Below are 14,992 nucleotides of genomic sequence, written 5' to 3' on the forward strand. Positions count from 1 at the left end.
CCAAGGCTCTCCGCTCAGGATGAACGGGCTGACTTCCGATCCAGACAGGCCCCCGGAGGTTCCCTGGTCCCGAGCCTTTATTTGCTCGGGTCGCCCACATTGGAAGGCTGACTTGGCCTCTAGAGGCCCGGGGACCACGCCTACAAAGGGACTGGGACGTGGGAAAAGGTGCTTAACCTAGTTCTGTTCTGCCCAAATGCAGACACTATTCTATGTAAGTATACAGTCCCTTGGACGTGCTGCTTCCCGTTTATGCATGTTCAATTCCCTAAGAACAGGTTTTATTCAACTGGTGTCTTAAACCGTAAGGTAGCCATAACCTTCCCAAGAGGTCATCCCGATGGCCCTGTGAGGAGCTGCTTGCTGGTTATGTTTGGAAGCGATAGCCCTGGTCAGGGCCAGCGCCACAAGGGGCATGTTGAGAGGCCCTCTTCCCCCTTCAGCCTTGTAAAAACAGAAATCTTGAGTTGCCACCTCCACTGAAGTAATTCACACAAATATCACTCTGAGGGCTGGCTCTATCATTTACTGGCTGGGATATTTGGCTAAATGACATCCTCTCAGCCTGTTTCCTCATCTGCAAAATGAGGCTGCATCTGTTTTTCTTAGGAATGAACCAGGTAAAGCAATTAGCATAGTGCCTACCACTGAGGTGCTCAACAAATGCTTGCAGAGCCAGGTGCACTGGCATGTACTTAGAATGCCTTACCTCCATGACTCATCCATGCTTCCTATTATTTACTGAGAACTAAACCAACAACTATACACAACCCGTATACACAAGGCCTACATGCCAGGATAAATGCTTCTTTCCCCTCAAGGGAAATCACAAGGGCATGTGCAGACATAAAGTTGTCTAGTCTGGCTGCTTGTCCCCATTCTACTATGGAGATCCATGTCAAATGCTTCAACGATTCTCTTAGCCAAAAACAGAGACCCATCACGGCCGTGGGACGATGTCTGATACCACACACAATTGGAGTTGTTGGAAAGGAGATTTTTATTTTCTTCTTCCCATACTGTGGAAAGACACTGTGTTCCCCAGTTTAATTTCCTCCTTCAAGGAGAAAAAGAATAAAGGTTCGCTGGGTCTCAGAGCTAAGCTGCTCCTATATGGACCCAGCCAAGACAGGATGTAGATTGGTGACTGATTCCAATTCTACCTGACACTGACCACCACTGAAGGGCAGGCAAGTGACTGGAAGGCAAGTCGTGGACCTGGCCTCAGGGACCAAGAGGTTAAAGACTACAGGGTGATCAAAATAAAAAGTAACACTCCTCCACCCCCCACCCCCTGTATGCAGTTGACCACAGAAGCCACAGCCTGGTATTTTGGCCACTTTATAAGTCTAATAGGACTACAGTTTCCCAGTCTGGTGTAGAGGTCAGCTCTAGTCCCAAATGTCTTAACATTTTCCTTGGCCTTGAGCTTTAGGGGAAAGGCTAGAGTTTGCAGCATCCTCAGGGTGAAAATTCTGTACTCACAATCCCAAGGAAGTGTTTGGGGGCAGAGGGCTCTGGACACATGCAACATCCTGTTGGTTTACTGGATCCCTCGGCCCATGACCCTGAAGTTGACTCCACCCTACCAATCTGAGCTCTTGAGTGAATTACAAGGGGACAAAATCAGCTCACCTAAGTATAAGGAAGTGGACAGCCAGGCCAAGTAAGGAGATGGGAGACTACCCCAACAGCTTTTCCAGCTCTAAGTCGCAACCAAGCATATGAAGGAAAAGATTGCTATCCTCAACTCTTTTTGGTAAAGGGCAACAGGGAAGAACCAAAATAAACTTGGAATTACTAGGTTTTCAAGTTAATGAGTGCAATTTTAGGCATCAAGCATGTGGTTTGCTAATCTAGATGGTGCCAAGATCTCCAGACAGAACTAGGATCACAGCGGTGGCTATTCCTTCAGGCCAAAGCAGAAGCTGCTCAAGAGAAAGGCAGAGTGTTGGCACAGCCGCTGCCTCTTTCCCCAGAGTTGCAAAGGGGATGGGGGGCAGAATATTGTTTTCTTGCACCCAAACATCCCAAAGCACTCAGGCATCTCCCATATTTTTTGACAAGGAAAATGGCAGCGAAAGGAGAGCCTGCCCAGTCAGCAAACCCACCAGCTCAGGGCTCCGTTCCCACTTTTCCTTTTTCTGAGGACTTCTAAGAGGCCCTTGCTTGGAAGATGGCCAAGACTTGGTTTTACAAAGCACAGTCCAGGTGAGAGCTATTCCTTAAGATAGCAGATCACTGCCCTTCCTAAACTCACAATGACATATGGCTGTGATAATCTGAGACTTTTTAAATCTTCAGGGTCTTCCAAGTTTAGGGGCTTCACTTGAGCTCTTTCCTGTATTTTATATGGAATCTAATCAGAAATGATACCTTGGGAAAGTTTTATAATACTTATCAGAGGGAACCCAAATCAAAATAAGAATCTGTTTGTACAGCACTCTGACCCTCCCCTCCATCAGATGGAGCCTCAGAGCCATTCTATCCCCACCCAAACATCTGTAAGTTTGCACAGACGTTCTAAACCCCTATTTCATTCTGGTTTAACAGCCAAGGTGGCATGCTTCAGTTAAGGTTCTTGGCTTTCTCTTTGCAATTTTTTCATACTATGTTATACAAATCAAACAAAAGAAACTCCGTAAGGAATCTCAGCAGATATATAGAAGAGTTTTGCAGAAAGTAACTACAGCTAGTTCTCAACCTCCTAATCTATGGCAAGAAGAGGCAGGCATCTATTGCTACCCTAAATTCAAGTGGACTTCTGAAGGGCCAGTGCTGTTTACTGTCATTTCATGTCATCCTCATTAGGAAGGGTTAAGACAGCTGCAGAGATCTTCACCAGAATCACACTGATGGAGAGGTAGTAAGAACAGATAAAACAAAAGACTAGATGGGCAGATCAGAACCAGAACTACCTTCAGCCTCTTTATCACAAACCAGAAAACGAGACACACTAACATGGTATATTAAACACTCCTCCCTCTGCCCTACCCTCAGGATACATCTATACTGCCATAAAATAGTGCAATTTTAGCAGCAATGAGGGAAGTCCCCCTCCTTCCTGGTCTGTGTGCTATGTGCTCATTTCCTAGGTAGCACCAATCTCCCAGGTGTCAGGTAAGCAGAACAAGGAGACAAGACCTGGCATGTTCACATGCCCTCTGGCTTGTGGAGGTGCCTACAGTACTCAGCAAACACCATTTGGGAGGTGTTGGCCCTGGGTCTGTTGTTGCTCTGAGGCAACATCCTAGAAAGGCAGATCCTGTCAAGGAAGACAACATGGTCTCTAAGCCAACTGGTGACTGGGTTTTCCAGCTGACACTCAGCCTCCTGTTACCGTCCATCGGTCTGTACTACTAAAGCAAGGCCTTCTTCAATTGGCAATAAACAGGGAACCAGTATCCTGGGAGGTGAGGGCCCCAGGCTTTCCTTTGTCTGTATGACTTTGGTCACCACAGATGAGAAAGACTTGGACACAAAGGCTCTCCACCAGGCACCCTGAAGCAGCTTCAGACCATCCTGTGTTCTTACTGATGGCCACAAAGAAACACAATCTCCTATAAAATAACTTTGCATCCAGTTCCCCATGTGGGTCAATGCAGCATCCCCAGGCAAAATGTTCTTAGCACAGATGAACAGGAGTTGCTGGGGGCACGTGGGGTTTGTTTGTCAAAGGCCAATTTGCCAGGTCAGAGGCTCTTAGCCACTTTCACCCCAGAAACCCTAAATACTGTCTCAGTACTCTCTGCAGAGCTCCGCTTAGAAACATGCAATCAGAGCTCTTCTGTGACATCAACTAAAAGGCAACACCTTGATTAGGCAGATGTGCTCCAATGACAAGAGCAAACCGAAGGTGTGAACAGGAAAGGAAGACAGTGACTAGGAGGCAAAAGGGTAAGGCAGGAGGACAAAAGTCAGAAAAACTGGGCCCAAATGCAAAATACCCAGCAGTCTCAACAGCTCAGGCCAAACTCTACCTTCTCTGTTCATTCCAGAAAAATCAACCTAGAGCAAAGGGGTAGTAGGGAGCACAGTGTTTGGTAACAAAAATAGGGACAGCTGGGAAAACTGAAGGGACACCACTCTAATAAGCATGAAGTGACCAGGACAACTAACTAGGTGGACAGGAGGCACCTAGGGACCTGTGAGGTACAACCACGTAGCCAAGTGTTTCTAACGGAGACTCCGGGTCTGACACCCAACGCCCACTCCAGCCTTGACCTGCCCTACGTCTGCAGCAGCACCTCTGGCTCAGACAATGAGCAGTAGAGAGTATATCCCAATTCGTCTATTTCTTGAGGGGTGAGCTCTGCAAATAGGTTCACCTTGGGGTTCAGGGCACTAGGCAGGACTCCAGCCTCCAAGTAGCTGATGAGTCCCCTCAGGGCCTGCAGGAAACGGTCGGCCAGCATGTCTGGAGACCAGTCAGTCTCTTCTTGGGTCAAGTGGAGGATGACATTGGTTAGCTGGCTGGCAGTGAGGTGGCCCAGAGCCGGAGTGGACTTGCATATGGCCTTGAGGATCTTGAGGCACAGAGATCGGCAACCAGAGTCAGCCTGGTCCAAAGCCCGCAGGCGTGCTGTCTCAGCAGGACGCAGGCTCAGCCGCCACAGGTTGTCATACTGAGCTAGCCGGTGGGGTCTGGCCACCAAGACAGTGTCACCAAGGGTCACTGATGGTAGGAAGTCAATGACAAGATGTTTGTCCTGTTCATACTGCACTTCTAGTGTCAGGGCCTCTGGGGGTGGTGCTGGTCGGATCACATAGTCCAAGAGGGACCCTATGGCTGGCCAGTTGATAGACCCTGCCACTACCTTCTCAAATGTGTCTGCCACTGTCTTTGGGGAGAGGTAGCCACCTACAACACAGCGGTCCCAGTAACTGCTACCACGAGGAAAGTACTCTGGGTTCTCACGACGGACCAAGAAAAAACCAGGAACATTCATGATGGTGTCCTCGCCGGGGATGCATGACCACAGGTTCTGCTCCAGCACAAGGGGTACAATCAGTTGGATGTGGTCAGCTGTCACCACCTGCCAGAGCAGAATTATAAAGGGTTTTCTTTTTAAACTTTTTTATTATTTTATTTATTTTTATTTTATTTTATGCATATGCATGTATTGCCTGCATGTAGTAAGCGCACTGTGTCATGCAATGCCCAAGGAGGTCAGAAGAGGCTGCCAGATCCCCTGGGACTGGAGTTATGGACAATTGTTAGCTGCCATGTGGGTGCTGGGATTCTAACCTGGGTCTTCTACAAGAACAACCAATGTTCTTAACCGCTGAGCCATCTCTCCAACCCCATTCTTTTTAAACTTTTATTCATATATTTATTGTGCTTGTATGTGTACAGGCATGCATGTGCCATGGCATGTGTGTGGAGGTCAGCGGACAACTTGCAGAAGTCAGTTGTCTCCTCCCACCATGTGGGGCCCAGGGACCAAACAAACGTCTGGGGGCAAGCACCTTTTACCTGCTGAGCCATCTCTCTGACTCCAGAATTTAAAAGGCTTTAAAGGGCTTTACTCTGCTTAAGACATATGCTCCCCAAAACACAGGCATGTCCTAGAATCTGGCATTCCTCAACAGGAATGGAAACTACTCATTCAATCAGCACAGTGAGGAAACCAGAAGAGGTAGGACAAGAGTACAGCAAGGAGCAGGTTGCTTATAGCTAGTGTGTTTGGTGCTTGCTGGTTTTCTGTTTTGTGCAGCCTCCAACATGGAGCTGAGGAAGACCTTGATCTTCGCCTCCTTCTACCTGCACCTGGTTTATGCAGTACTGAGGACTGAACCTGGGGCCTCACCATCTAGGCTAGCATTCTACCAACCGATCCACATCCCCAGGCCCTACAGCTTCTTCAGAATTCTAAGTGTGACTTAAAACATGAGGAAGTGGAGCAAAGCAACCAACACTGCTACAAGGCACAGGATTCACAAGCACGAGGCTTTCAGATGAGCCTGGAACAACTTTCTTCTCCAGCTACAATAGAGAGAAGCACCTAGTCCATGCTCAGTCCCACCTTCATGAAAACTATCTTGTTACCTGCAGATCATCATAGAGGCTGCCACTCAAGTACATGTCCCGAAGTGGCATGTCAGGCAGCTTGGCCCTCAAGAAGCTCCGCAGCTCAGCACATATGTCCACCGCAGCTTGCTTGGCCCGAGCCTGCTCTCCAGCAGGGATGGCTGCCCGGTTCCGGTAGTAAGAAAGAAGTTTCTCCTGCAGGGACATGCGGAGTCGTGACTTCTTCAAGTCTACCTGGCCCCTCCTGGCCAATGGCTTGGGTCGGGGCGGGCAGAATGTATCTGCCAAGGCAAGAGAAAGAAGCATGTGAGCTCTTCCCAAGCTTGCTCAGTCTGCAGCAGCCTCAGTCCCAGCAAAGAGAAGGACTTGGCCCAAAGGGCAAGTGCTTGGCATCCCCATACTAAGAAATGTCTGTGCACCACAGAAGGCCTGAAGTTCAGAGGCAGTCCCCGCATGGTTCCCAGCACTTCTCACCTGTGTCAAAGGCTGAGGAATCTGTGGGAAGGGTCTGCAGAGAACGGCTCAGGCCTGTCTTCATGTCCTTATTCAACAGTCGAGGGGAGCCCATCCAGTTTGGCTCTTCCCAGCTCCTCTTCCCAGAATGACTCAGGCGGGTGGGGCTGGTAGGAGCACTGATTGCCCGATCGTACATCTGCAGTACCAGAGAGGACCCAAGCATACAGCAATCTTTTCCTTCCACCTCATCCCAATCCTCTCCCCGAGACACTTTGTCCCAAAAGTACAAGAAAATTTTTGCCACTGATTTTGATGGTGGCACTGAGACTGGAACCCAGGGCTTTGTGCACTGCTAGGTAAACACTCCACCACTTAACTGCATCTCCAGCCCCAAGTATCTTTTCATAATTTGTTTTAGTCTAGACTACAGAATATACTGATCCATGCACAAAATCTCAGAAAATACTAACTCTTAAAAGAAATCATTGTTGGGAGGTAGAGCCAGGCGGATCTCTGTCAGTTCAAGGCCAGCTGGGACTACAGGGAGACCCTGTCTCAAAAAAAACAAAAAAAAAAACTGCCCCACAATGCCACAACCCATACAAATTGTTATTTATTATACTTCTTCCCAGAAATACATAGTTATGCAATCAGGGTCGTACTCCAAGTTGTTTTTTTTTTAACATTTATTTATTTTGTGTGTGAGACTGTGCGTGAGTATGCAAGTTTAAGTCAGAGAGCAACCTGTGGGAGTCAGTTTTCTCCTTGGACAGAACTTTGATCATCAGGCTTGGCAGCAAGTGCCTTTACCTGCTAAGCTATCTCCCTAGCCTAACTCTCTAGACTTCTGAAACCATGTTTTCACTTTTTTTCTTTTATATATGGTTCAGTGTTTTGCTTGGATGTATGTAACTGCACCTGTGCCTTACAGTACCCACAAAGGCCAGAAGAGGATGTCAGATCCCCTGGAACTGGAGTTACTGATGGTTGTTAGCTGCCATGTGAGTACTGAGAACCGAACCCAGGTCCTCTGCAGGAGCAACCAGTGTGTGAGCCAGTGCTCTAACCACTGAACCATCTCTCCAGTTTTTACTTTTTGATCAGTTCCTCCTATTACTAAAGATGCTTCAATGAGGAGCTGGAGAGATGGCTCAGCAGTTAAGATCCAGGGGATCTGATGCCCTGTTGTGACCTACAAGGGCACTGCATGACACAGGTGCCCTTACATACATGTAGGCAATACGCTCATACACATAAAATTAAAAAATAATATATTTTTTTTAAAAGATGCTTCAGGGGGTGTGGTGGTACACACCTTTAATCCCAGGACTTGGGAGGGAGAGGTAGGCGGATCTCTGTGAGTTTAAGGCCAGCCTGGACTATATAACGAGTTCCAGGCCAGCTAGGGCTACAGGGAGACCATCTCAAAAAGACCAAAAAAAAAAAAAAAGTTGAAAGGGAAAGGAACATACTTGGCAGTATAGTGCTTGCCTAAATATTCCATGTTAAACACTGACTTATTTATTCCACCAATAGTTACAGCTGTCCCTTAGCACAGCAAGAGGATTGGTCCCTGGGCACCTCAAGTGTGCCAAAGTCCTTAGATGCTTCAAGCCCCTTATGTGAAATGGTGGTCCATGCCTGTAATCCCAGCACTCAGGAGGCAGAGGCAAGAAGATCACAAGTTCAAGAATACATAGTAAGTTCCAAGTTAACATAGGTTACAGTGTGAGACTTTGTCTCAATACAAAAGAACAGGGTCAACAGGAAGACTCAATGGGTAAAGGTAAAGGTGCTTGATGCCCGATGATGCCAGCCTGATGACCTGAGTTTGATCCCCAGAACGCACAGAGGTGGAGAACTGTCTCCACAAAGTTGTCCTCTAGTCTTCACATCATAAATAACAAATAACTTTTTAAAAAGGCATTATAATTGTATATAACCTATTCATATCCATATATATGTATATATTTTTTAAATCATTTTTAGATTACTTATAATACCTACTACAATGTAAATACTATGTAAATAATTATTATACTGATTGTTTAGGGAATGATCACCCCCACAAAAAGTTTATATATGTTCAGTACAAATATAACTTTTTAAAAATATTTTATTTCTTACTTTTATGTGTATGAGTGTTTTGCCTGCATGTAACTTAAGTGTACCCGTGTCATGAAATGTCCACAGAGGCCAAAAAAGAGTATTGGATCTCCTGGAACTGGAGTTACAGATGGTTGTTAGCCACCAAGTGGGTGCTGGGATTGAACCAAGTCCTCTTCAAGAGCAGTCAGTGCTCTTAAATGCTGAGTCATCTCTCCAGCCCCAGAAATATAATTTTTAAAAAGCATTTTCAGGGACCTGGAGAGATGGCTCAGCAGTTAAGAGCACTTGCTGCTCTTGCAGAGGACCTGGATTCAGTCCCCAGCACCCACACAGTAGCTAACAACCATCACACACAGACAGGGCTGCCTATACTAGAAGTTAGTAAATGCTGGGCATTGTTCTAAGCACTACCATCTAGGTGTGTCCAGTCTACTAAGAGGATATAGGCAATACATAATGAACAAGTTAAACAGGAAGAATACAGATGGAGATAAATGTTTTAAAAGAATAGGAAAAGGAAACACGAGTATTATGTGTGGTGGGGTTGTTATTTTAAATAATCAAGGAAGGATGTTTTGGTTATTTGCTGGGATAAATTCCTTTATTTGCATCTCTAATGCTTTCTGTATGGCAGAATTCTAGAAGCAGATTTCTCTTAAGACTGAGCTAGTCATGCCAAGACAATCAAGTTACACTCCCACCACAGTATCATCTGTTCCAGGAAAGCTCCACTTTGTAAAGTGAATCACCGCCTCCCATCCTGGGTCTTAGCTGCACACTTACCCGCTTAACTGCCAGTGTGGCGATGCCCAGCATAGCCGCTCCACCCACCCCCAGCACCAGCCGGGCATTGGAGAGCACAAAATCAATGGCCGTGCCGATGCCGTTGTCATCCTTTTTGCCTTTGCGCTCACTGGCACCTGCCATTGCTCACCTGAGAAAGAAGACAGCACACCCATTACCACCAGGCCCACAGGAGCCATCGCTGCATCCCTGCTCCATCAGGACCAGGTGTTCTCTTGTTCTGCAACTGCATCCCATCCAGATCCAAGCAGCCAGACTGAAACACTTTAAAAATCACTTTCATGCTCAACATGCAGAGACTTCTGGGGGGTCATTCCCTAAACAATCAGGATAACTATTTATATAGCACATACATTGTATTAGGTATTGTAAATAGTCTAAAAATGACTTAATGAATACATTAAAATGTGCAGAGGAAGGTACCATGTTCTACGACTCACCTAGACACACGGGGGAAGAAATGATAACATATACAGTGGGAAAATCTTTCAATGGACCTATGTAGATTGTTGCGAACATAAAGTTCATTATCAATCCTATTGTTGTACTGCAGTAAAGGATCCCACCACACAGTCCAAGCCTCCCTGATCCTTCACCATGGTAAGATGCACACAGGGTTTTCCTCCTTGGCCACTGCTTCATGGAAGATCAGGAGCAAGAAGGAGACAGGCATGGTGACACTCACTTTGCCATCCTAGCAAAGGGAAGCCAAAGAGGGAGAAAAAAAAGGACTGTCAAGTCCAAAATCACTTTCCCTCATGGCAGGAATGTTCCCCACCCCTACCCCCACCCCCAATCAAAGAAGATGGAATGAAGAGTGGTCTGTGCCCGAGTATGACCTTGTAGCACAGAACACCCAATCAGGACATGTGTGTTACCACATGTGCAAGACAAAGAAACTGGACAGTATGGGAGAGCCAAGAGAGCATATGAACTGCTGGGTCTCTCCGTTCAAGGCCCGCCTTTTGAGAACCGTATTTCAGGGCCCATTCTGACACATGAAACTGCTTCCTGCATAAAGGCCTTGGGGGTCCCATTTTCTGTTGAGTGCCTACCCTCACTAGAGCTCACACCATTGACACTTCCTCTTCTCTACCTTTTACTGTCAGTAAAAGCATTAGGGACATAATGAGACTATTTGGACAAAATATATTCTTTATTCAAATGCACAGAGCAAGCAAGCCAAAGAGGAGTGTTAAATGTGGTATTTCCATATGGGGTCAGGTACAATGGCTATCTTTCCAGCTACAACTGACAGATGGAAACCAAGTAATCTGATCTAGTCAAGAACCTTTACAGATGCCTTACAATAGGAAAAAGGCTGGGCGTGAGGGCACAGACCTTTAATCCCAGAGCTAAGGAAGCAGAGGCAGGTAGATCTCTGTGAGATCGACAGAGGCCAGTTGGGACTACAGGGAGACCCTGTCTCAAAAAAAAAAAAAAGCAGGAGCTAGAAAGAAGGCTCAGCAGCCAGCAGTCAGAAGCACTGGCCGCTCCTGCAGAGGACCCAAGTTCAGTTCCCAGCACCCACCTCACAGCTAACAACTGTTCATGACTACCCATAGTTCTAGGGGATCCAACACCCTCTTCTGACTTCCACGGGCACTGCATGGGACAAGTGCACTTACATACATGCAGGCAATATACTCATACATGTAAAATAAAAATAATAAATAAAAAACCAAAAACAAATGAAAAATAGGAAGAAGCACAGGATGCAGCCCCTCTAAACCATTCTTGAAAACAGCAGCAGGACCAGAGGGCAATGTCCTCCTTCCAAGTCAAAGCCAGCAGGGACCTCTCTGAGACCACCAGTCCTTGGCCTTTCTAATGACTGGAAAGATCAAGGTGGTGGTACAACATAAGAACACGGGTTTTTTTTTAACTATTTTAGTTGTTATTTTTATTTTAGGTGTATGACTGTACTGGCCGCATGTATAAGTGCAGCTATGTCGTGCAATGCCCACAGAGGTTAGGAGTCAGATCCCTTGGAACTAGAGTTACAGATGGTTGGTTGTTAGGCACCATGTGGTGCTGGGAACTAAACCCGGGTCCTTTGCTCTTAACTGCCGAGCCATCTCTCCAGCCCGGGAGAACATGGATTTTAGAGTTAGAAATTCTAAGATTGAGTACTTGCCTTGAGTTTTGGCTAATTTGCTAGGTGACCTCAAATGAGTTACTTAATCCTTCAACTATGAAAAGGGGCTAGTGAGCCCTGTGTAGCCCAAATCACAGGGTTTGTGGTGAGGAAAAGCATCAGCTATAACACTGTGTGAGAGCGCTCCTGCCACTGTTAACCCATTCCACAAGTGAGGGCTGTCCTTAAGTCAAGATTTCCATCCATGGGGCTGGAGAGATGGCTCAGCAGTTAAGAACACTGGTTGTTCTTGCAGAAGATCCAGGTTCAAATCCCAGCACCCGCATGGCAGCTAACAACTGTCCCTAACTCCAGTCCCAGGGGAGCTGACAGCCTCTTCTGACCTCCGAGGACACTGCACAACATGGGTACACTTACCTACATGCATACACATAAAATAAAAATAATAAATAAAAATTAGAAAAAAAAAAAAAAAAAAGATTTCCAACCACCAGACAGGTCTGCTTCCAGAAGGCAATTGGCAGCAGACAGTCCAGTTAAACCATGCCTTTTGAGACGGAGCTCAAACAGCATCAAAAGCACACTGAGGCCCTCCTGCTAAGCAGAGCAGGCTTGTTAAGGATTTTCCTCTAATCTAACACAATACTCTCATCCCCACCCAAGGACCAACTGATATCACAGCCTTGGTGACCTGGAAGAGCCCCTGTCTCTTTTCAAAAAAAATAAAAATTAAAAGAAAAATTTTTTAACCTAAGATGGTTTAAAAAAATAAAAACTGGGAGGGTGGGTTCGGACCTCCATCAGGGTAGCAACTCAAGAGCTCAGCAGACCGCCAGAGAGTGCCAGATTCTGGCCTCCAACTACTAGAGGGCCTGAGAACCCAGGGGACAGCCTGTCAGCCCACAATCCTGCTAATGCATGGTAGTGAGCTTCCCCTAAATGCCCCATACCATCCCCCTACCTGGGATTTTGTGAGGCCCCTCCCAAGGCCCCAGGGCAGATCTGGCTTTGGTAGGCTAAGGCTGAGATCCTAGCAAGACAGCCTGAGAGGGTGGGCTCAGACCTCCATCCGTGTAGCAACTGGGATCTCAGCAGACTGTCAGAGAGTTCTGGCCCCTCTCTGGCCTCCCGCTGTATAGGGTTGACAAGACACGGGACTGCCTGAGAGAGCCTGGATCCTGCCTCCATGTGGTGAAGAAAGCCTGAGTATACCTGATTGGAACCTGAATTGAGCTTCTGTGGGTACCCCTGAATAGCTGATCTGAAGCCATCAGTTCCCTCCAAAATAAACCTGAGAGAACCTGAACCCTGTACCAACCAGCTTTACATAACCAATAAAGAAAGGATCCAGGCACCCAGATAATACAAACAGAAGCATACTTCAACATAATTCTCATATCAGAATCATAAACAACAAAAGAAATTCACATGCCAAAACCACAACAAAAAAATAAAATGGAAAATGTTCCCACTAAACCCAACCAATCCTGTAGAAGAGTTCTAGAAGGAGAACCCCCTAGAGATAACTCAGGACACTGAATTTAAAAGAAAATCATAAACATGATCAAGGAATTCAACAAATTTAAAGAACACACGAACAAAGAGCTAAAAGAAGATAGGGATAAACTTCTGAATGAAGTCACAAAAGAGATGGAAACACTGAAGAAAACTCGGGCAGAAATGAAGGAGGAAGTGCAAAACTCAATAAGCCAACTTGAAACAACAGGGGAAAACCTCACCTCTAGAATGAATGAAATGGAAAATAGAATATCAACACTGGAAGATAAAGTTGAAGAATTGGACCACTCAAGCAAAGAGTATGGAAAATTTTAAAAAACACAGGAATGGAATATGCAAGAGATGTGGGACATCATGAAAAGACCAAATCTACGGATCATAGGAATAGAGGAGAATTTCAGGTTAATGATGTTGACCAAATCTTAAACAGGATAGTAGAAGAGAATTTCCTGAAATTAAGGAAAGACATCTCCATACAAATACAGGAAGCACATAGAACACCAAATAGACAGGATCAGAAAAGAAACTCCCCATGACATCATAGTAAAAACACTAAATGTACAGAACAAAGAGAGAATACTGAAAGTAGCAAAAGAAAAACAAGTCACATACAAAGGAAAGCCCATCAGAATTACAGCTGACTTATCAATGCAAACTATGAAAGCCAGAAGAGGCTGGACCAAGGTATTTCCAGTTCTACATGACAACAGATGCCACCCGAGAATACTATACCCAGCAAAAATGTCTATTATAGTTAAGGGGGAAAGAAAAATCTTCCATGATTGTTGGGGAACCCTGCTAAGGTCAACTCCTTTCTCAGCAGGGCTTCCTGCTCTCTGCCTGACCTTATCTGCAAAGTGCCTCCAAGCACAGGTGCCTGGCCTTATTTAGAACATGACTTTTGGCATAGTTACCGGCAATAAAACTGCCCCCAAGTTTTCCCTATATGATAATTAGGCATTGCTCTATAGCCACATGATAGGATCCCCCTACCACATGTAAATAAAGCATACTATGAGCACCTATCATGTAAAACTTTGGCTGCTGCTTCCACCCTGTATTTTTCCCTGACCCCCACTGAATAAATGAGCTATATCACTGAAACCAACTCCCAGAAGGTCTTTTCCATCCATGCTCACTGGCCGTCCCGACCCTGTTCATCGCTTCTGCTCCCTTTGTTCTCGTGGGTTGGTGGCCAATGGCCCACACGGGGAGGTAGAGATCCACACATGACATGAATAGCCTGAAAGAATACATGTCCACAAAACCAGGCCTTCAAAGAAGGCATGGTGGCACACGCCTTTAGTCCCAGCACTCAGGAGGCAGAAGCAGGTGGATCTCTGTGAGTTCAAGGCCAGCCTGGTCTACATAGTGAGTTCCAGGACAGCTGGGGCTACAGGGAGACCCTGTCTCAAAAGACAAAAAAAAAAAAGAATACTTGAAGCAATACAGAAAGCAGAGAGAGAAACTATACCCTGGGGCAACGAAAGAAAGTAAACAAAAATATAATCTAGGAAACACAAAATTACACAGAGAACACAAACAGCAATCACCAATACACACCTTTTAATAATAACCTTAAGTATGAATGGACTGAACTCCTCAGTCAAAAAACACAGGCTAAGCGAATGGATTAAGAAACAAAATCAATCTCTTTGCTACCTGCAAGAAGAAACCAATCTCACCTTCAAGGACAGGCACTACCTTAAGGTAAAAGGATGGAAAAGAATATGACAAGCAAATGGCATTGAGAAACAAGCAGGGGTTGCAATTCTAATATCTGGCAAAATAGACTTCAAAGTAAAACTAATCAGAAGAGATAAGGAGGGTCACTTCATTCTGATCAAAGGAACAGTTAGCCAAGAAGGTATCACACTCCTTAACATATTTTCACCAAATTCTGGTGCACCCAAATTCATAAAAACAACACTACAGGACTTTAAGACACAGATTAACCCCAACTCAGTAATAGTAGG

At 45.8% G+C, this 14,992-nt stretch overlaps 1 protein-coding gene across 4 annotated transcripts in view; it reads right to left on the bottom strand.

Moving 5' to 3' along the window:
• Nucleotides 1-981: 981 nt before the first annotated feature.
• Mief1 (mitochondrial elongation factor 1) overlaps nt 982-14,992 on the bottom strand; it is a 25,632-nt gene continuing 11,621 nt past the window's right edge. Inside the window, exons 3-7 of one of the 4 annotated variants that reach the window (XM_029555117.1) lie at nt 9,997-10,094; nt 9,380-9,530; nt 6,506-6,683; nt 6,050-6,312; nt 982-5,036 (exon numbers count right to left, since the gene is read on the bottom strand). In XM_029555117.1, coding sequence (XP_029410977.1) covers nt 4,230-5,036; nt 6,050-6,312; nt 6,506-6,683; nt 9,380-9,523 — 1,392 coding nt within the window. In that variant the 5' untranslated portion in view covers nt 9,524-9,530; nt 9,997-10,094 and the 3' untranslated portion in view covers nt 982-4,229. The other 3 variants (XM_029555118.1, XM_029555119.1, XM_008851220.3) reach the window with 3 other exon arrangements.

This window comes from Nannospalax galili, unplaced genomic scaffold (assembly GCF_000622305.1).
Source record: "Nannospalax galili isolate Female #2095 unplaced genomic scaffold, S.galili_v1.0 scaffold445, whole genome shotgun sequence".
Lineage (NCBI taxonomy): Eukaryota > Metazoa > Chordata > Mammalia > Rodentia > Spalacidae > Nannospalax > Nannospalax galili.